This window comes from Abramis brama (genome assembly GCF_963993115.1).
Source record: "Abramis brama genome assembly, chromosome: 20".
Classification (NCBI taxonomy): domain Eukaryota; kingdom Metazoa; phylum Chordata; class Actinopteri; order Cypriniformes; family Leuciscidae; genus Abramis; species Abramis brama.
The window spans coordinates 23,954,953-23,977,991 of NC_139982.1; the positions used below are offsets into that span (position 1 = coordinate 23,954,953).

Sequence of the window (23,039 nt, forward strand, 5' to 3'; positions counted from 1 at the left end):
AAACTGCCACCGTCACAGCCCTAATGTTCAGATGTTTACAAAGGAATAAAAAGTCAAATGTACTGTTGTCACAAAATGGCACTGTTGTGCATAATTAATTTCCTGCTTTTTGCTGTAAAAAACAAACAGCAGACGAATTATTGTGTTGATGTACATCTTACTGGGCTGGATATACCATTTGTTCTTTTTTTAAAGATACACAGCCAAAACATAGCTATGTTCAGAATTGGATACTAGCGTACAGTACCTTTAGTGCATACATACTTATATAATGTATATAAAGTTTGGGGTCAGTAAGATTTTTTTTAATAAATAAATGAATACTTTAATATCGAAAGAACGTATTAAATTGATCAAAAGTGACCGTAAAGACATTTACTGTATAATGTTACCCCCAAAAATCACTTTCAAATAAATGCTGTTCTTTTAAATTTTCATTTTTCAACATTGATAATAATAGGAAATGTTACTTGAGCACCAAATTAGTTTCTAAAGAATCATGTGACACTGAAGACTGGAGTATTTTTTTAAATGCATGAAAATAGAAAAAGTTTTTTTACTTTACATTTTATTTCATGATATTATTGTTTTTACTGTATTTTTTTTTTATCAAATACATGCAGCCTTGGTGACAGGAAGAGACAGTGAAAGATGAGTTACTTGCTTGATATTAAGGGAAGGAAACATTCTCATTCTAGAAAACATTGTACAAAAGTACAAAAATGTGTACAAAGGCATTGTCATAAAATGTTGGGTACATTTTTTATCAGAAGACAAAAGCTGAACCATGTAGGTGCGTATTTCATTTACTCAAATTTGAGTACTCTACAATAAATACGGCCTCAAACAAACAGACTAAAAGCCCATAAACCTCCAATCTTGATTTAATAGGCATAAACTTCGGTTTACTACATCATAGTGAAGTAAATTGATCTTGAGCATTCAGCCACCCGAAGGGTTATAAAATCTTGCAGGTTTGTAATGGTTCCTGGCAATGACACAGAACAAGCATCAACACCAAAGTACACTAGCCCTACTACATTTGCTATCAAAACATCATTTATCTCCCAATTGCCCTATTTAAACCAGATATACAAAGCCATTATTTTATCCACAATGTTTTAAAATGACCTTTTGTCTTTATAAATTTTCTTCACTTAAATGGTCACAATTCCAGAGGGAGCTGTCATTGGAAAGGCATCAGAAGGTAGTAAATCAAACTGGGGTTTAAACGTTTAAGTGGGACATTCAATCTGACACCGAGCCGGTACTGGTGAGCTCAATTGCATTTAGCTACAGCAGAGACGTTTTGCCAATGGTGATAATCGTTGATATATGGGCAACATTCATCACCAGATATTTTTTCATCATCGCTTTTCAACAGAGCTATAAAGTCCAATGACTCCAATTCTCCAACTGGACTTAAATTCAGGGAGAAACAATTTACATTCAACATTTTTTTTATTCGTACTGCATGAAAGTGAAGCACATGCACCCAAAACTACTTGAAGAGGCTCTAAAAAACTATTTGACACGAGTTACCAGCTCACAACTTCAGACCACAGAATGGACCACAGTTTGGAAACAACACTAGATTTTTTTATTTTATGAAGAACATTGAGTAGCACCTGCTTGTGCAAAACTCATGCCAGGATCTTGCAAGGGCATTGCTATGGTGTTCAGAAAGGTTGCTAGGGTGTTCTGGGTGGTTGCTAGGTGGTAACTTACTGACCCGAGGCAAAAGAGGCAAAAATAAACCCTCAAAAAATCTATATATAATTCTGCCAGGCAAAAATCTGAATGAGTAGAAAAGTAATATTACACCAAACCTGATTTGACAATCACGATTGTCATTCCCTATCAAACCCTGACCTAAAGTAAGAGAAATAGCAATAGTGATAGTTGCCTTAGCAAGTAGCACTAATGACTAGGATAAAGATGCTGATATGCTTTGATATAAATCGCCTCATAAAAGGCACTGCAGGCAAATTAGAGAGACACCCCTGCTCCTATGGCATTTCTCTAGAAAAACGAGAAACACTGTGACTACGAAACAGATCAGCAGAGAGAAAATGAGAGAGACAGGTTTGGGAGAGATCTTAGAGTATGCCTTTTACCGAAGAAAAGGTTACGTGAATAAGCTTGGGTAACCTAGGAAACAGCCGAGAGAGCCGAAGTCGTCTTCATGACGAAGAGAGCTTTGCTGCTCCTTTTATTCCATCGTGTGTGTTTGTGTGATTCATAAATGCTGCGAGCGCAATGGAGAGCAAGGGACTACGTATGTGAGCATATGCGAGAGATTGCCATTGTTCCAATTAAAATAAAATTAGCTGTACACAAGTAAGAAAGCAAGCCGTAATCAATGTGGGATCAGGAGTGAAAGGCCCACATGCAGAGCCAGGAATGTTCAAAAAGTAACAGCCTTTAATGTTAATCACAGTTATCTTTTCTACATCCCTACTGTGCATTCCAAAGGCACCAGAAGACAAAATAACTGCATTACATCTTAGAGCTTGACCTTATGACAGATGATGTAAATTTAGAGAGAATGAGAAGGAGAGAGAGAAAGCTCTGTGAATCATGAGCTGTAATCGCAACTCTGTGCAGATTTGAGCAGTGCTCTAGTTTTTGGTGAGTGCTGAAGGAGGAGGATGGGCACAAATTTCCTAGCATTCTCACTGACCTCTAGTCTCTCGGCATGTCACACACTGGTAATGAGATTTGGGCTCATTTAGGAAGTGCTGGGACCAGATGTAGATAAAGCTCAAAAAACAGCACAATCTCACCATGGCCACTTCATCTTGATAATCTCATTATGCCGGAGCAGAGCTAAATCCAACCAAGCTGAGCCTGAGCACAGGAATTTGATTTTTGTGTTGTTTCTGATACAAGGACATAGAATATGGGTCATTCTAGGTCTACTCACCCTCATGTCGTTCCAAACATGTATGCTCTTTTTTTCCCTTAAGATACAAAAGGATCATTTTGAAGAAACTTCTTACAGCTTTGTTAGTAGTGACCACAGGCTGCAAAACTAAAGGAACCTATAGCATCATATCTGATCATATGAATTATTTTTATAGTGTGTGTTTTTTGTTTTGTTTTTTTTGACAATCTACAAATTATCCTTGCTGGTATACTGGTTTGGTACAGCATGAAGGAATTACATGAATTTATTCGCCCTGATGCAGAAGTAGAAATTTTGAAGATTGTCCATCTGAGCAGGAATTAGCTAAAGAAGGCTGAACTACCTTAAAAAAAGCAACTAAAGCAATAAAATTTAATATTTTTTAAATTACAGATGCATATACTGTATAATGATATATATTATTTGAACTTACACATCAATGTCAGGGAAGAATGTGTAAACTGACCAATCAAAATGGATATGCAAATAAAGTAACATCATTTGTACAAAATAAAAAAAAATGCATAAGGATAAGAAAGGTCAGTAGCCAGTAACCTTTCAGATCCATTTGGTTCATTATCCATTTAGTGCATTTTCAGGGCAGCTTGAGGTTAACGCAGAAGGTGGAGGGAGATAAAACATATATAAATAAACTGGACAATTAATTCATAACAGATGGATAGACACTTTCTAGAAATTTTCAAATTACTGAAGGAACTCCTCCTTGCCATAAATAATTTGCCATAATAAAGGAGCAGAGGAATAGTAGGCTACACATTAATTTACAATTGTTTATATTCGTCATTGTTCTATAGATAAATATATAGAAAAATAACAGCATATGTGTCACGAGGGTGAGTAAATAATGATAGAATATTCATTTTCTGGTGAACTATTCCTTTAAGAGTTAAACATGCTGATCCGAGTCTCTGTGTGTCACGAAACTGAAATCAGGTTAAAGACAGCTTAGGATGCAAAAACTGGAATTTGGGAGGTGTTCTTTTTATACACATCTCAACAAACAAAATGCCAATTTGCAATTCTAAAATTATCATTGATTATAACAGTTTGTGATTTCACGGTGCAATAACAGACATTAAAAAAACAACACGCGCACACACAGATCTTGACTGATGGATGTGTGTGACATGTGGTGAGCATCCCACACTTGATTAAAATCTGATGAAATTAGCAGGCGGTTATCCTCTGCACAGAGTCAGCACACAGGAAATAAACCATAAAACGATAAGCCTTCCATTTGGCTAATCAGATCAGTTCTGCTCAGGGTCGTTCTGGTCACAGTCTCAATACACACATTTAAAAAAACAAAAAAACAAAAAAAAACTCATAAACCAAATGAATTTCATTGCTTCTCTGCAGTCCCCAGATGCACCGCACAATTTATGCTTGCTGTTCTATTCAAGGACCTTAGAGATTCTGTGTGTATGTGTGTGTGTATGTGTGTGTGTGTGTGTGTGTTCACGTGCTGTTCATCCAACTTGAGAGTATGTGTCTGTGTGACAGAGAATCTACAGGGACCTCCATATTTCATGAAGGATGATTTTGTGTCACATCTGGTCACTTCCAGAAGAATAAAGATGTGTACTGCACTCACACACACACTCTTTTTACACATGCACTTACTGACACAAACAAGACGTGCATGCACACACACACACACTCATATATATACTTGCTCACTAAGCCATTATGTAACAGTCTATCCATGTTCACCCTTGTGGTTGCATAATGCCACTCCATGAACTAGGAGACCCCCTCCAGGTATCTCCACATAGACAGAAACACTAAATAGTAAGTAACAGAACAGTGAGGATGCATGGACAAGGGAAGGCTCTTACTATTTTATTTAGACCATATAAAACAGGATCACTCGTCTACAGACCAGCAAAAAACATCTAAACTAATGTTATATATTATACAAGACTGGAAAACATTATTTATGAGGGTTTTTGAAGCAGGTTTTGAAAAGGATGCAATTTGGAGGTGTTGGCCCACAGGGACCTGGGTTTAAGTTTAATTTACATTTTAAACTAATGTATGCACCCATATTTATAATATATGCTCCCATGTTAACAGATTAGAGCTTGCACACTGTCTGCGTGACACGTGCGTCTCAGGCGCGGCCCGAGCCGCGTGAAAAACGCGTGCATGCTAGAAATAGAACCGACGGCTATTTTTCACACGACACGCAAGCGTGTTGGAAGCGTTTCCAGGCAAAATAGAATATTGACACGAATACATATTAATAAATGACATTTTCATGTTTGAAAGTCTCTAGGTTTTGACATAAATGCAGATATAAATGTAATTAAAAAAAAATATTATCGATTTTCAAATATTGCACCTGTCAATACAGAACGAAATATTCTGTAGCCTATTTTGCCGTCAATACTGCCGATGTTGTCTTTGCTGCTATATATGTTTAACATGAAATATAGGCCTTATAAAACGATGGGGCGGCAGTGGCTCAGTGGTTCATGTAGGTTGTCTACAAACTGAAAGGTTGGTGGTTCAATCCCCGGTTCCACCTGCTTAAGTGCTTAAGTGTCGAGGTGTCCATGAGCAAGACACCTAACCCCAGCTGCTCCCGACGAGCTGGATGGCGCCTTGCATGGCTGACACCGCCGTCGGTGTATGAATGAGTGAGTGAATGGGTGAATGTGAGGCTATATGTAAAGCGCTTTGGTGGCCATAGGTCTGTGAAAGCGCTAATAAATAAATGCAGCGCCGCGTCATACAATGAAATAGAAAACGCCATGCAACAGAAACGCCACGCAGCCAGTATGTCGCCGGCTAACTTTTAATAACTAACTTTTTGCCTCACCTGCCATTAAACTGTTTTTGCAAAAACAGCCAGTTATGACACCAAACTTTTAGATACCAGTGAAAATTCACAATTCTCTATTCCAATTTCAATAAAACTACTAGCATAACTAATATAAATGTAAAACATAATTAAATACAAGTAACAGTAGTTTTCAGGTAGAGACATTGAATAAAGTAATAAAATGTAAAATAACACTGGATAGTAGGGATGTCACGATACCAAAATTCCAGTATTCGGTACCGATACCATTAAAATTTTACGGTTCTCGGTACCAATTTCGGGCACCACAGCAAAATCTGTTGGAACTATTTTTCTATTTTAACTATTTGAAAATAAAATAAAAAATTTAATTCAATTCAATTACTTTATTATTTATGACGGTAATCATTAGTAAATAATACATATAAGCATTGAAGGCTACATGCTGTTTAAACGTATATTGCTTATAAAAAGATCAAGTGAAAAATAAGCAACCTTCTATGCACACATTATTACAAGTAAAACAAACTTTTATTTTGACGGGTTGCCGTGAATACCTTTGAGTTTCTGTGTCTGTGTGTGTATATGATATGACTATAGTTTTTCTCAAATGAAACGGTAAAATTTTCATGAAGTGACTCTCAGACCGGCTCGGGAGATGAATTTCATCATGTCGTATAATTTCACATATATCGTGAGGCAGCAGAGACTGAAAACAGCGCGAGTATCACGCGTGCTGAGGTAAATGACGTCTGCGCCATTCAGAGACAAGCAGAACATGCAGGGTTAATATTTAAATAGTCTTTAAATATAACCGAAGTACCGGTACTTTTGACAACACTACTGCATAGTCTTCATTTTATAAATTAAACATAGCTTAATCTTTATTAAAGTTTCAAAAGCTATTCAGTCAAGAGCAGTAAGTGATTTCTTTCTATCCTTTTTTGTTTGATTAACATTAAAAACAGACAACAGCAGAAATATTAGCCTGCTGTCACTTTAAGACCAAATGCATGAATCCAAAATATGGATACTGTACACATGTGTCTTTTTCGACTGTTTACGTTACTCAAGCAATAACCGACTGTGTTTACTCGAATGTCCGTTCAAAACGTGAAATAATCTGGGTGCGGCTTTGGATGTGTGGCACTCTAAACTTCCCACACAGCGCATGAGTTGAATATTTAAATTGGCAAGGCTTAAACTTTCATGACGATGCAGCACTGACCCATCAACTATCCTGAGCTTCTTTCACGTTTGTTCACATTTCATATTCTCGCCAATGTCGATTTTTACTCACATTTGGTGCTTGGCGAGTGTTAATTTTAGGCCCAGGTAATAAATATTTTTAAAAAGATACAGAAACATCATAAAATTGGAAAAAGTTTGTGTCTAATATTATGACTAGATAATATATATATATATATATGATATTTAAAATGTTATTATAATATACATTTTTAATTAAAATAATTATTTCCAAATTTTATATGCTTCATTCAAAATCAGGCATTAGATATGTTCAGTTGAAAAATATGCATAACCATTTAATACTTTTGTAAGATGGCATAAACATAAAATTAGGGCTGTGAAATGATTAATCGCATCCAAAATAAAAGTTTGTGTTCACATAATATATGAGTGTGTACTGTGCAATTATTTTGTATATATAAATACACACACATGCATGTATATATTTAAGAAATATTTGCGTAAATATACTGTATATATAATTTGTATTATATATAAATATAAATATTTTATGTATATAAAAAAAAAAATCTTAAATATATACATGCATGTGTGTGTATTTATATATACAAAATAATTATGCACAGTACACACACATATATTATGTGAACACAAACTTTTATTTTGGATGCGATTAATCGCGATTAATCATTTCACAGCCCTACATAAAATATATAAATAAATGTAAAAAATATAGGCCTACTGTTCGGATTTGAAAAAAAATAAGCCCTGACATTATGTGCTCCCAAAATCAGCCCAACCAGTCCAATGCTGATGATAATTAAAAAAAAAATAAAATTAATAAAACATCATACAACTCAACAAATCCACACGGCTCCCATCTCTTAATCCCCACGTCAAATCCACTATCATTACTAAACATGACCCAACGCCAACATCACACTCTCTAATACGAACTAGAGAGCTTGCAATCTCTGCACCTCTGGCCTGATTTAGAGATTTAAAGAAGATTGTCAGAGGGCAATCATCCAGCCCAGATAAAACTCTATCCCGTCAAATGAAATCTCCCTCTTCTTGGTACTTTCCAGAAAGGAGGGCGCTCTTTTGTCTTGAGTGGGGATAATTACGAAGAGTACAGGGGATCTGTACTCTTCACACTCAAACACACACGCACTAAAGCCTCATCCATTTTCCTGCCTGCATTGCTCTACGATAGCAGCACAGCTATCGGCTTGGCCTGGCCTGCACTTAAAGAAAGGTTACATGATAAGACCTCTGTGGTCAAGTCCTCTATTGAGGAGATTAAACACAAGATAGTGTGAAAGACTCACTGAGAGTTTATAGAATTTCCATTAAAGATAAAGAGGCTGCCTAAACAGCAAATAATAATAAAAAAGTATAAAAATGCAGTAAACAGCATTTCTGGATGCCAGCTATGTCCTGACACAAACAGAGAGGGTTAAATGGAACTTTACAACTTGTATTAAATTGCGATTGTAGTACCTTGACATTTAAACATTTGTCACAATTTGGTTTAATGTCAATTTTCTTATCGCTACGAATGCCTGCAATTATTATTGTTATTTTTAAATCCTTGTCCCCTTATCCACACAGGAAGTAGATGGATGCCTGATGCATTTACGCATTGTAATATCCATAGTGCAAGCCTTACAAAAATATGCCAGTTTTACCATACAAATACCATATTTTGTGGACACCATACCACAGTATTTCTTGAATCAAATAGTACAAATTGTACTTGGGTGGATCCATTAACTTATTTTTTAATAATGTCACGATATAAGGTTTATATGAATGTATATATTTTACCATTAAGGCATACTTAGCCTTATTTTTCTAGTTTATTTGCACTATTAATAAACAACAAATGAATGTTAAAAGTACAAATAGTCCATGCATGTAATATATCAATTAATATGAGATTGGAACAGCTGCATTTATAATAATTATACAAGAGTTAGAAATATGTTGTTTAAAAAGGTTTAAGATGAAGCATGACACACAGCAGGACCAGTGGCGTAGTGGACGGGCACACAGGGCACAGCTCTCAGCTATCGGCCTTATCAAGAGGATTTGTAGGAGGATTAATAGGAGGATTTCCTATTAATGTGTTAAATTATTACTAGCCTACTACTTTTATTATTATATTAATATACAATTAATTTCCCCCGCAATAACTTTATAGTGCATCACCCCAAAACCGATGCGCTGCGAAGAAAATAAAAGATAAGATCAGCTTATTCCTTTCAAAAACAACTTGTTTAAAGGGTAACTAAACCCTAAAACAACTTTTTTTAGTTAATGATCTGTAAGACTGGGGCTTTATTAGTGCTGTTCATTGATTCGAGTAAATGTTTTGACATTTGGGTATAAAGTGTTTTAATTCTACAATATATGGTGTAAAAACTTCTGAGTGCTGCCCTCTTCGAGTTGAACGGTGGCGACTGCAGTTGAATTTTCCTATTTGAAGTTGTTTCCCCGCGTGACGTAAGCAGGCTCTGCCAACGGCTCACTACCCACACCCTGGCACGAGCTCACCACACCCTTCGCTAGCATCGTCAGCATCGGGAGTTAAGACCGCAGTTTGAGCCAACGGCTCGAATTGATAAGAGATGCTAATACAATGCTAAATCATAAATCATAATTGTATGTAAAATAACATTACGATGTCCAGAAATCGATTTAAATAGTACATTGTGTTTAATTTGTTGTTTAATGAGATCTAATATATGTTGTTAGTGCATGTGAAATAAATACATAGATCCGACTGTTCTACTGTATGTCAGATATATATAGTGTCAGAGGTTCTGGGTTCTATTCCGCACTAAAAAGTATAGTTTTTTTTCCTCATCAAAACCGATTATGTTTATCAGTGGTTGTATATCAAGCAGGGACACGTTTGTGTGCATTTTGTTTTGTGATTTACCACTGGGGAGGGCATTCCAACTTCCTAAAGTAGTCATCTACTTACATACACTAGCATACACAGTAATACCGTTCAAAAGATTTTTGTGATTTTGAAAGATTGAAGATCATTATTCCAGTGTATTACTTCAGTGTCACATGACCCTTCAGAAATCATTCTAATATGCTGCTTTGCTGCTCAAGTAACATTTCTTTTATTAGCAATTTTGAAAACAGATGTGCTGCTTAATATTTGTGTGGAAACCGTGATACATTTTAGAAACGAAATAGTTCATTTCAAGAAAAAAGTATCATGATTTTACTATTCCATACCATAATTGAAACTGACACATTGTTTAAGGGGCAGCTGCATTGTCTTCAGAAATCAGTCCTGTGAGCATCAACATGTCAAAAAATCATCTCACAGCTTAAGAATTCCTAAAACAGGCTTGAAGAGACGGAATGACGAAAGCCAGCCTCTCAGGAGGAAACCGACCGTCATATAGCATACTGCAGTTAAATGCATGCCTAAACAACCATGAGAGCTAATTTCTAGCATGTAGTCATTCGCCGCTGAAATCCAAGCACTCAGGTATTGGAATCCATCATGGAGGTGCATTTTTGTATCAATACAAACAGGAAAAGAAATGTTTACATGCGGCCCAGTGCTGCACTCCAACGACGAAAAAAAAAAAACTCAAACCTCGCTTTCATCACTGTGCTCAGACACAATGCTGGTGTCGTTGCTAGGCGACCGTTGCTCTGTGTTACAACATGAGACCAGGACCATCAAATACACGCATGAGGAAGGTCAGTAACATCACTGGATTCCGTTATTTTTGGAAATATTAAAAATAGGAAGATCTATTCCAAGATGTAAAACATAACGTCGCTTGAAAATGGGAATCGTGCAACGTTGCGGCAGCTAACTTTTCATTTAGTGTCACAGAGCAAACACTATGTACTGCGCTATACTTGGTGAGGAGCAGGTTTTGGTGACAGGTTGTACGGTTATCAGGCCATGAGGACGCTTGCAGGCATCTCCAACAGTCCACAGACTTCCTCCCTGCTGGTTCTCTCTGTGCACACAGAACATTCTGGAGAGAGAGCATTACTGCCGAGGAGAGATGTCCAACCATCAACAAACACATCAACCGGCCATCACATTCAACGCTAGCAATTTTTGGAGCTACATAACCACAATTACATATTTTCATGACATTTTTTTTACCCCGTCAGCATGACAGTGCGAAATATTCACAAGGACCAGAAATACTTCAGTGCTGCTGCTTGTTTAAACCACTAAAATAGTTTTAAAGCAGGAGACGCATTTTGTGTCAGATTAGGCGTTATGTAAATGCAATGCATGTGCAAATCGTATCAACAAACATCCTACATCCATGAAATAGCCTGTGTGAGCTGATATAATTATTAAAAACATGCCATTACACGCCATATCCATGATATTCCAGCAGCTTGCACTCCTTTTTTTTATATCACTTGGTGAGCCCTGCAAATGCATTATGGGTCAGTAAACATTGATTATTTTATGGAATTGATAACTCATGCCCTGGGATACAGTATTAGATCTTATATACAGAAAAAAGAAGAGGGGTAAGATGCACAAATGCGATCAGATGAGAGTAAAGAGAGAGAGAGAGATACTCGTGCCCACACACCAAGGGCAAGTGGGTGTAGATGTATTTTCAGTAAATCCATCATTCTATTTTGTAGCTTCCTGGTTGATCACTAGCGCTCTTCATAAGCTTTAGTTTCTTACAGAGTTTCTTTTAGGAAATAAGATTAATTCATTGACTCTCAGAAGCTTGGGGAAATGTAGGAGTATTTGCTATTAAACCTGTGCTGTAAAGCCTGTGCAGTTCACAGAAGGTAAAACATATATGTTTTTAAATATATTTGATCGACTGAAAGCTTTCGTCATAATCGTGAAGTAAAACGAGGTTGATTTCTTTGGAAGAGCTTTGCCTTGCTTACTCTATAAGGCTTGATTATCCCTGGGCCCTGACACATCCGTACACCAAAGTGTGAGAGAGCAAAACGGCAGCGTCCAAACCTGATGTGGGCAGTGAAGCTTGCTTGGCTCCTGAGGGACTGACGGTCAATATCATCGACTGGACGATTAAAACGTGTTTATTGTTTCCGCTGTATTTGGGGGGGGGGGGGGGGGGTTAAGAGACGATGAATGAATGTATATAAACAAACACTTGCTCTCGAAATGTTATTCTAACCTTTGCGTATTTTTACATACACAAATACATTGTGTCCAAGGATTTTGATCTGAAAGTCACCTCTAAAAGTGGTTAATGCAATATTGCATTTATATACACTTTATGTTGTATATTTTATACACAACATAGTAGTTGAGTGAAACTTCTGCATTTTTAAATCAAGAATTTAGCTAAAAATTTATAAGACTACTATATGTTTATAGCGTGTCACTGCAGTGCGTCAACTACCCATTGGATACAGAATTTTGTGATACGGAAACTGTCATTAGTTCAATGTAGTGATAACGCACGTTAAACTTCCTGCAAAATGACATCATTAAAATGCAGCTCCCATTGCTCTATCAAAGAAACATTCTGGCTTAGATACTTTAAGACTTGGATTAGCCTACCGTAAGGAGCTAATAATTCATGAAATCTTTGCCGCTCATGACAGCCAATCATATTCTTCCGTTCTCGGCCCGTCCATGCGGCGCTGAGATCTTAGATCTGCTCTCTGTGCTTAAACACAAAGTGAGTGTTCTCTTGAATTTTGCATGCAAATGAACTTATTTTGCTGATGTAGAAAAGAGGACGATATTCCCAATGCTTTTCATGTCTCGTGGTCAGTCTTTGCTGAAGTGTCAGTACAGCCAGAACGGAGAAGGCAAGACAGGTGTTTTGCAGATAAACTTCTATCATCGTTACATATTTATAATGGGATGGACTGGATGGTCGACTAGTCACCCATATACACTTTTATTCAGCAAGGATGCATTAAATAGATCAAAGCTGACAGTAAATACATTTATAATGTTACAAATAATGTTGTTCTATTAATCAAAGAACACTGAAAAAAATGTATCATGGTTTCCACAAAAAGTATTAAGCAGCACAACTGTTTTCAACATTGATAATAAAATAAATGTTTCTTCAACAGCAAATCATTAAATTAGAATGATTTATAAAGGATCATGTGACACTGAAGACTGGAATATTGGCCTGTTCATGCCAAAAATGATAACTATAAACATGACTATATCATTCTGTTCATTCTAAACGTGAGATGCAGTTCTGTCGTCTGCTGCTTTAAATTCTTGAGCTCTTTAAAGCAGGATGGATTCTGATTGGCTGTCAATGTTTTTATCAATCATAAGACAAAAATCATTCTGAAAGTGATTCCAGCTAGGGGTGGGCGATATGACCCAAATTTTATATGACCATATGAGTAATGTTATTTCACGATAACGATATATACCAAGAAATAGTTATTTTTGCTTTAAATAAAGTTTTTATATCAAAATCTCTGATACCATTGAAATAAATAAAATAAAAAATAAAATAAAAACGAATACTAGCCTAACCACCACAAGTTAATAAAAACTGTCAAGCTCACTGAAGACAAGTAAACAGTCACAGATAAATTAGTAAAATATGAACAAAGAAACTAATTACAAGCAATAGGGCAAAGAACTACAATAGAACAAAAAACTTCAAGCACTAGATAGGCCTAAATAGAAATACTACATAAATTGTATAGAGTAATCAAATGTACAAAAAATACTACATAGTCTTCAATGTGTAAATTAAATATACATTTCAATTTATTAAAGTTACAAATCCGATTCGGTCAAGAGCAATGAGATTGACTGATTAAAATTAAATGACACAGACAGCAGCAGGTTTATTAGGCTACTGTCACTTTAAGACTGAATGCACTGATAGCCTACTGATACACATGTGCTTTTTTCTCATCTGTTTACACTTAAGACAAACAAATGTGTTTACAAGGATACTCGCAAAGGCAGGCATTTTGACACATACGAGTGTGTATTTGACCGTTTAAGCCCAATTAGGTGGCAAAAACAACTCAGAATTAATGCTCAAAACTCACACACTGTATGAGTAGCAGCTTCATGTCACGCGTCTCTCACATCGCTCAGAAAAATCCTCTCAGACAGTGCACACACATACCAAAATGAGTCCTCTTCCGCTGTGTATTGCGCTTGAACGATTTAAAAATCACTTAATTCCTACGATATTATTTCTCTGTGCCGTTATGATTATAATTGTGCACTGGACTCTCCAATTCTTTTATATTCCTTTCACGCTATTCTGTTATTCTTTTATTTTTAGAACTATATCTTTATTGTTATAGCCACCGTCCTTGGTGTGAAAAGGCCTTAATGGCTGCAGAAAATGCATCTTTGCCATCACAGGAATAAATAAAAATGTAAAATATATTTAAATAGAAAAAATAATTGAAACTAATAATATTTCACAATATTACTGTTTTAATTGTATTTTGCCTTGTCGAGCATAAAAAACTTTTTTTAAACCATCAAAGCAGCACTTTTGCAACAAATTCACCGCCTTCAACATCACATAAAGAAAATTATTAAGTATTTGTGCAATGTCTCTTGAAGGATTGCATACACCTCAAGACATTTTACTGCATTTCATCAAGGTATTTCTGATCACAAGAGCATGTTCTGAGAATAAACCCAACCTGATTAAGGTATAGCGCTTGCTTATGACCACTATGGGTGGGGGAAAAAAATCGATTCTTAGATGCATCGCGATGCGGACGTGTGGACGATTCTGAATCGATTCACAAATGTCAAAATCGATTTTCTAAAAAAAAAAATTTTTTTTTTTTTTCTAATAACGTAATATTGACGGAACGCAAAAGGCGGAACTCTAAAGCGGACGTGCAGTGCGCGTGCAGTCGGTGGCGTGCACATAACAGACGCATGATGTCTGAGCGCCAAATTCGAACGGCACCCTCTTCGTTAAAAGCTAACGTATGGAAAATTGGCAATTTCATTGTTACCTATTTAGTATTTTTTTGTATGAGAGCTACTTTCTGTATTGTTTAGTTTTCAAATCAATATACTGTAAACCGATCTGTTATACGTACGTTATACTGCCCTGCAATATAGCCTATGCAATGCCAGTCGCAAAAAGTTACATTTTGACTGTGCTCTCTGCAGATGTTCATTCACTTTTTTTGTATAAGCTGTTTTTGATTGTGGTATCTATACAGCAAACATTTCAAGTCTTAACTCTTTATTATTTAGTTGTGTATAAGAGCGGCTTTGTATGTTACTAATTATTCAGAATATGCATAAGTCCACAAGCATTATATGAGAGCTGCTGGTACATAATTCTATATTTTTGAATGAAAACCGTTTGTGATTTTGCTACAGCAAAATGTTTTTTGTCTGAAGGATTATATTGCTCATTGGAAATAACAAGAGGATGTTGGTTAGAAGTCTATTATTAAATGCTATAGATTCAGAATATGCTGAAGTTTGTATTCATTTACTACAAGTATGCTGCTAGTACAGGCACACATTTATTTTCCTGTTGGTTCTTTGCAATGTTGGGACATATGCTGGCAAATGTAACCTTACAGTTGACTTGCCAAATCACTTCCATTTGTTTTATTAATAAAATTAATATAGGAAGTATTGGAAGTAAGTTCGTTATGGGTCATCATAAATACTTTAATGCTTTAAAAGTACCAAGTAAAAAATAAAAAAAAATCGTTAATAATCGATAATCGTTACCATCGGAATCGAATCGAATCGTGAGGTGCCTAGAGATTCCCACCCCTAATGACCACCAACGACAAGTCGGTTTTTAAAATATGTAGTTTATAGAGCCATACCAATAAGATAATATCACTTCACTAGCCAAAACAAAATGTAATCTAGTAATAACCACAGGGTGGTTAAGAAAGGAAATGGTCCATTTGAGCCCTGATACTTCTTAGCTGCTTTTTTGACTTGGCAGGTTACAAATCCAGAGTACCTCAGAGGCATTAAAAATTCACAACATCCAATAAATGCAAGATCACTCTCAGACAACTATCAAATTCAAAGCCCAACTTCTAAAAAGAGTAATGATGGGTGATTACAGGCCTGACATTTTCAACTTTCGAATGAATTCAGTGTCAAGGTTACAGCCTCATTCATTAAAATGGGAATTAAAAAAAGATAAGCAAGATTGCCTATGCAAAGGTTAGTCTTTTAAATGCAACCCAGACCAAAGAGCTCCGGAGACATCAGGAAACTGAGTTTCTGCACAGGACAGACCTCTATGCGTTCACAGCTTTTTCCAGGAGTGCTCATCTCCTGCGTCTCTAAGCTCCTCTGTCTCATTAAAGATGTAACCATGACCTTTCCTCATATTCACAAGCTCAGACTGTGCATAAACATTCTCCTGTTTGCACTAACGTGTGAATGATTCAGCAGCAAGCTCAAGATGAAGTCCCCTGCATGGGTTGGACATCACTCTTTCCAGCTGATCAGGGACCTTTCCGTCCCTTCAGCAAGCAATGGCTTTCGCATCATTCCAAAAAAACAAACAACAACTGTAAGCTTATGGAAACCCAATCGTTTTCTTACCTCAATGAGGAAGTCGCCAGTCCTCAGGCCAGCTTTCCATGCCACCCCTCCCTCATCCACAGACTCCAGATACTGCAAAGCAGGGAACGCCGGAGTTGGAGTAAACTCCTCGATGGGGGTATCCGCTAAAAGTCCAGGCCAAGCCAGATGAGACAGAACCAAAGGAAAGACATTGTGAAGATCAAAAGACATTGTGCTAGTTTACTGGACCCAGATTAAACCTTATAGTGGACTACAATACATTTAAATAAAGATAAAACATCTAATAAATATATAAAGTTAGGACTAGGATTTAATTTATTTATTTTAGATGTTTCATCATATATATATATATATATATATACATTTACACACATACATACATATATACATTTACACACATACATACATATAATGATTTAATAGTCCATGAATAGCCGAAAATAACATTTTTTACATAGAATGATGTGAAAAGTTAAATTCCTATGAAAATGAGTGTCTGATAGCCCAATGGATAATGAGAGTGTGGCTAAACAAGAGCATCTGGTCTGATGATAGATGATGCAAGCTGCAATGCATCCATCCAACCAAATCAAAAATGAATGCAGGAGTTGGGACGTTTATATAACCAGAGAAAATGCATGCATGGATGTCACCGCTGACAGTGTGGGGAGAAGCACTGGTCTGGAGCCTGACAGAACGAGGGGCATCGCATGAGCTGATGCAGAAAAAAAGCCACAGTGCACCACTCGCAACTTCAAGGGATCTGTAGTGCACTAGATGTGTAGAAACTAAAAGCATTGCAGGTGTGGATGGGGTGGGGGGGTGGGGCACTTTTAGTGTAAATGAATTATTGCACAAGTAGTAAGTGCACCGGATGGATAAAGGTTTGTCAGAGTTACATACATTTTTATGAAGGATTTGCAAGTGAATTAAATACTTTCACCACAGTAGGAAACAGCTGGAGTGTCAGTTAGCCCTGGAGACAAAGTGCCAGGAGAGTCCTAATGCAGTCCAACACAAGCCAAGCACATGGAGCAGGGAGTGGGTGGGGGGTCTGTGTTTACACTTCACAGATTTGACAAGCCCACTTAAATTCATCGCAGTTAAGTGATGGACACGCTGACACCAAGAGATGCATTAATTCAGAAGTTCTTGACATGGATGCAATTCATGCAGCTCAAGCCACGCAGACACATCAAATCAAGTGTGCGCGCGCGATGACGCGCTTTGAAATCAACAGAAATGACGTTAAGTGAGGGGGTACAAAAAAGACAACACGAGCGAGGGATAAGAAATAGTGTGAAATGAAGGACCAACACCGTTTGATTCTCGAGGGTATAAAGCATGAAGTGATACACAGTTATGATGAGGCGGCGGAGACGACGAGGGGTCCGTCTTTTTTCCTACCTTTCGCCCCTCTCAAAACGAACCCGAATCCCTCGTTATCCTTCTTCTGCAGCACGACCGTCTTTTCGTTGATAACGCAGTCGCTGTGGAGAAAATTCCGCGCATAACGACCGTTATTACAGCCTATCATCCTCATCATCGCAACCGCCGCGCGCGCGGAGTGATGCTTCATCCTGACAGGCGTCGGCTGAGCGGAATTAATCATTTTTGCGACGAAGAGAGCGATGTGACGAGAGTTGTAACCGTTGAAAAAAGCTCACCGCCGGCTTTATCTGTCGAAGAAGGAGCTGTGACACCGGTTAAGAAAGGCAGGGCCCGGTCGCCGGCGAGATAGCGTGTCGTAAGATAGAGACATAACCGCCAGATGAAGGATGAAAATCACCAGAGGAAAACATGAGCGGTAATCTTGGAGAAATGGGTATGAGAGAGAGAGAGAGAGGGAGAGAGAGAGAGAGAGGGAGAGAGAGGGAGAGAGAGGGGGGCGGGGGGGATAGAGAGACGGTTTACAGTGACACAGAGAAAGAGAGAGCGCGCGAAAGAGTGACGAAGAATGTATGCATGTGTGCGCGCGCACTGGCCTTAACTGAACGCGCGACTAAAAATAATTGCATGTGTCCATTGTAGATTGGAATTGTGAAGAATTTAACTATCCTGATTTCTGGTGTTTAAAACGCTTACATTAATCATTCTTTTAAAGGCAGGGTAGGTAGGAATGGTCTAAAAAACTTCTTTTTCAAATTTGTTTAAACTTTATGTACATATCAATACATAATTAAAATGTAAGTACTCTGAAAAAGAAAGTATAAAAATCGAGTGTCTGTAGACCTCTCAGGACTGTTTTAAAGACAGTTCATTATTTCCATTCACTCCACCCCCTCCCTTCTGGGCTCCTTCCAAAGCCACGCCCCCAAAACACATGAACGCGCGACTCCAACCGCTGAGCTGAAGACGCATTATTTACCTGAGAGAAGCAGAGAGGAAGGAGCACAGTGCATGTAGTGACATCATGTCAGAATCACATGTAATAAAAAAATCTAACGCTAATTGCTTATGAATATAAACAAATAAGATGTATTTTAGTACTCACTATCAAGCTAGCATATTGATATTGGTAAATTTAAAATATATATATTTTTTGATTCGCTAACGAGCTAGTTATATAAGCTAAAAACAGGTTGCATTGATACACTTTTTTACATTACCATCAGTTATATTGTGATGAAGATGAATTTCGTGTAAGATTCATAACATATATGGTGTTCTGCATGTAGGGGTGGGAGATATTGACAAAAATGAATATCTCGATATTTTTTTCCAATATCTAGATATCGATATTCAGGCGATATTTTTGCCATCCTTCAAAGAAATGTGAGCAAACTGGCAAAGAAGGTCCAGTTGGTCTTTTGACTTGCTGCATTTGACCTATTATTGTAGGCTATAGAAAAAAACAATAAAGGAGCTAACTAAACAGAATCTGTGGCAGCCCCTACTTTTTCCACTTACAAAAAAAAAAAAAAAAAACTTAACTAGGCACTTCTTGCAACAGTGATTATTAAATCAAACAACAATATTGTTGATGATCAATTCAAAGTAAAAAAAAAATAACATTTTCAAAACGGTATAAATCCATTCATTTTTCCCCCAAAACGCTATAAATCCATCTTTTTTTTTTCCTTCTAAATTTATGGTTTGTCTTTTTAAAAAAGTTTTTGTCTTTTATTTTTCGTGTTTGCATTTATGAGGAAAAAACAATATTACTTGACAGTTCTCCATTATGGACGCGAGCGCTCTAAAAAGCGGCACTTAGACTTTCAAACTTTCACAGAGACCTCAAAACAGAAAGCACAAAGCCTTTCTTTAAAACGAATTTCGTTTTGTATTAATTGTATCTTAATTTTAATATTTTTTTTTTTCATTAATTCATTAATATTTTCATTCCTGGATTAAATACATAAAGTAAATATAGGCTATCAATCACAACATAAGGTGCTTGAACTGGAGATTATATCATCGTGAACCGAACCGTAGCCTCGCCTCACAGGCCTAAAAAATGTGGAATATATTTACAGAAAGCTGGTTCTAAACAAAACCATCCAAAACAAAATAAAACTATGTAGCCTAAATGTGCATTTCTCCGGTGCATGCGTTCACTAGCCTACTGCGAAGATCGCGAGTCAAATATCGTCAACTTCATCTTTGCAGCCGACACAGAAATTAATAAACAATTAAAATGTCTTATTGCAATATTTTACACATTCATAATCATTACTTTTGCTGGTTCTTTGAGGCAGCTTTTTAGGTTTATGGCGTTTTGGAAAAGAGCTCTTCACGTACGTACAAACACCGTTTCACCAAGGCACAGCGGCCCTTCAGCACATAAGAACAAAAAGAGAAAAAGCACGGACTTACTAATTACGAAACTTTGATGTGGTTGAACAGCTGAAACAGTCACAAATTCCTTTGCAACTCAAACCTTCTCAGTACGAGTTATGAAGAAAGAGAACAGCATTACAGTTTTCAGCGCGTCCTCCTTTGATTGCTGTGTTGTGACTGGAAAAGTGCATGCAGGAGCACATGCGCAAAATGTAGGTTTGTAAAATGTCCTTTTGTAAAATAAAAATAATTTTAGGGCGAAGCAGAGGAGGTCGTGCAAGACGCCGTGGCGTGCAACTAGGGTCCGAGGAAGTAGAGGCTGAGGACGGGGTGGTCGCTGGAAAGCCACGATGATATTGACACGCGTTTTATTTCTTTGTTTATCCAAAGACTTTTTGTTCATTACCTTTTCTTGTACTGTCTTCTTTTTTTGCCTTGTTTGCCTTCACTAACTGCATGCCGGTAATGTGAATTTTGATTGCTCTTTCTCTGCCATTGTTTTGCTATTCCTAGGTTCCGTGCCTCTCGAATTCCTCAAATCAAACGTGCGCGCGCAAGAGGGCAGATCCCGTGGCAAAAGGGTGGTTGCCATGGTTGCGAGAGAGAGTGACAGTCGCCTAAGCCAATCCTTTGATTCGTCCCGAATCGAAATAATGAGCTGTGTTTAATACAGATTAAACGGTCTAGAGTCACTTGATTTTTATACTCTTTTTTTCAGAGTACTTACATTTTAATTATGTATTGATATATATAGAAAGTTTTAACAAATTTGGATCTTTTATTTTTATATAGTCCTACCTACCCTGCCTTTAACACTTTTTAAATAATAAATAATTAGAAATCAGAATCTAATCGCATTGAATGCCCTCAGCAGTCTGTCACCAAATGAAGATAATGCCAGTTGTCAACATAACAGATTTAAAAAATAATCAGTCATTAAAAATGCAATGGTTTCAAAAAGTGTGGTAACACTTTATTTTAAGGTGACGTAGTAACACATTAGAAACTAAACCAAAACCTAACTCTACAGTAAATAATACATGTAGTTAATTCATATCACTCAGTACTTATTTGAGTGAGTACAATGTAACTATGTCAACTTAAAATAAAGTGTAACCAAAAGTGTTTACACAGACTTTTTAATGACTTTTCATAGACTTTAGAGGCGTATAAATGCAATCTAAAATTTGGTCCTAACGACATGTATAAAAATTAAACATTCATTCATTCTGATTCATGCATTTAGATGAACTATTCCTTTAACACAAAGCCGCAGAATCTAACATTCTGGTCAAAGAAATCCTTTCAAAAATCTTTCGAATGCTGAATGATTTATTAATTCAATTTTTTGACTGAAAATGTATGTATTTGTCTGTTATTGGAGATATTTGTAGTAGGCATACTATGATGGTGGTTGTCCTGAATGACAGCACAACATCTGTGACACTAAGTGTTTCCTCCTGCCTTGCACCAGCAGATCAATTACTGAAGGTGTTAGAAGGCACCAGAGATATCTAGAGATAGATAAGCAGTTTGAATATGACAGCAATGAAAAGCAAATGTTCTCTCTTCTCCCTGAAGGACAAGAGGGCTTGCCATCTTTTAGATGGTGTATTAAATCCAGTCCTGGAAACCAACCCTGAATAGGTACAGAATCGCTCAAACTGCAACGTCACAGACATCTCTCACAAAGAGCTGGAGTCTCATTTCCATCTGGTACATGAACTTTATTCATATCAGGAAATGGGATCGTGGTCTGCGCCATTTCATTTGACTGAACCTTGCATCTTGACTGTGTCCTTAGAATGAATTGGACCCTAAAATAATCACTAACGGTCAGCAGCTCTAGTTTGATTAATGCACCCCAAAAGGTCTTGAAGTGTTTATAATCCCATAAAAACTTTAGCTGGCATATTAACAAAATGGGCTTAAGCTTTGATCGCAGAGATTGACCGACTTGCCTCACAGTCTTAAAACTATAAGTCTCACTGAAATATTGAAAGTGCTCCGAGCTCAAAAGGTAGAGTGCTGACTCCTGAGGAATGATGCATGGTTGTCATGGAAACATAATCTGCTTTGAAGGGGACACTGTGGCGATGTCACAGAGCAACAAGGTCATTTATATCCCGGCCTGTTAGAAGAGGCTCAATAGCTTGGAAATATTATTTGCTCATAATTGTATTTACACCTGTGAGGTGATTTCATTCCAAACACCTTTTGTTGACTCCTACACAACACATTCAGACCGCTGTCCATCACGGACCAATATTTATACGCCAATGTGGATTAGCTATTTAAATCTCAAATCCATTCAGTCTTATCCTGCTGAAAAGTTTACACCGGAATCCATTGCAAATGTATAATATCTGGAGAATAAAATCAGTGTGTCTGGAAGAGACTGACACATTTAACAGGTATCATACGTGTATCTGTGTCAAGTTCACCTAAAAGCACCTACGTCCTTCTGTACGCCTGTCACTCAAGCTCCCTGCAGCAGGAAGTAGCCTGCACTGCATTGCCATGGATTCTCTGTCTCCATGACAACCGGCTCCGAGCGAGGGGTGTGTCAGCTGGGTAGGAGTATGGTAGCCGGATGCGAGAGGATCTGTCTCTTTTTTTGTCTTTTAACACCCTGTGCCAAATGTGTAAAGTTCATAGTACAGCAAAATAAAAAAAAATGAAGAAATAATATTACACTTAAATAGCAGGGTTATTAGAGTTCAATTGCTTAAAATAATGTTTTCGTTCAAAATAAAAATGTGATTTGA

At 37.1% G+C, this 23,039-nt stretch overlaps 1 protein-coding gene across 1 annotated transcript in view; it reads right to left on the reverse strand.

Annotated features, from left to right (window-relative positions):
• The window catches only part of shank2b (SH3 and multiple ankyrin repeat domains 2b), a 99,204-nt gene that overhangs the window by 16,601 nt on the left and 59,564 nt on the right, over window positions 1-23,039 (reverse strand). Inside the window, exons 15-16 of the mRNA XM_084094168.1 lie at window positions 17,899-17,981; window positions 16,510-16,634 (exon numbers count right to left, since the gene is read on the reverse strand). Coding sequence (XP_083950294.1) covers window positions 16,510-16,634; window positions 17,899-17,981 — 208 coding nt within the window. The remainder of the gene's footprint in view (window positions 1-16,509; window positions 16,635-17,898; window positions 17,982-23,039) is intronic.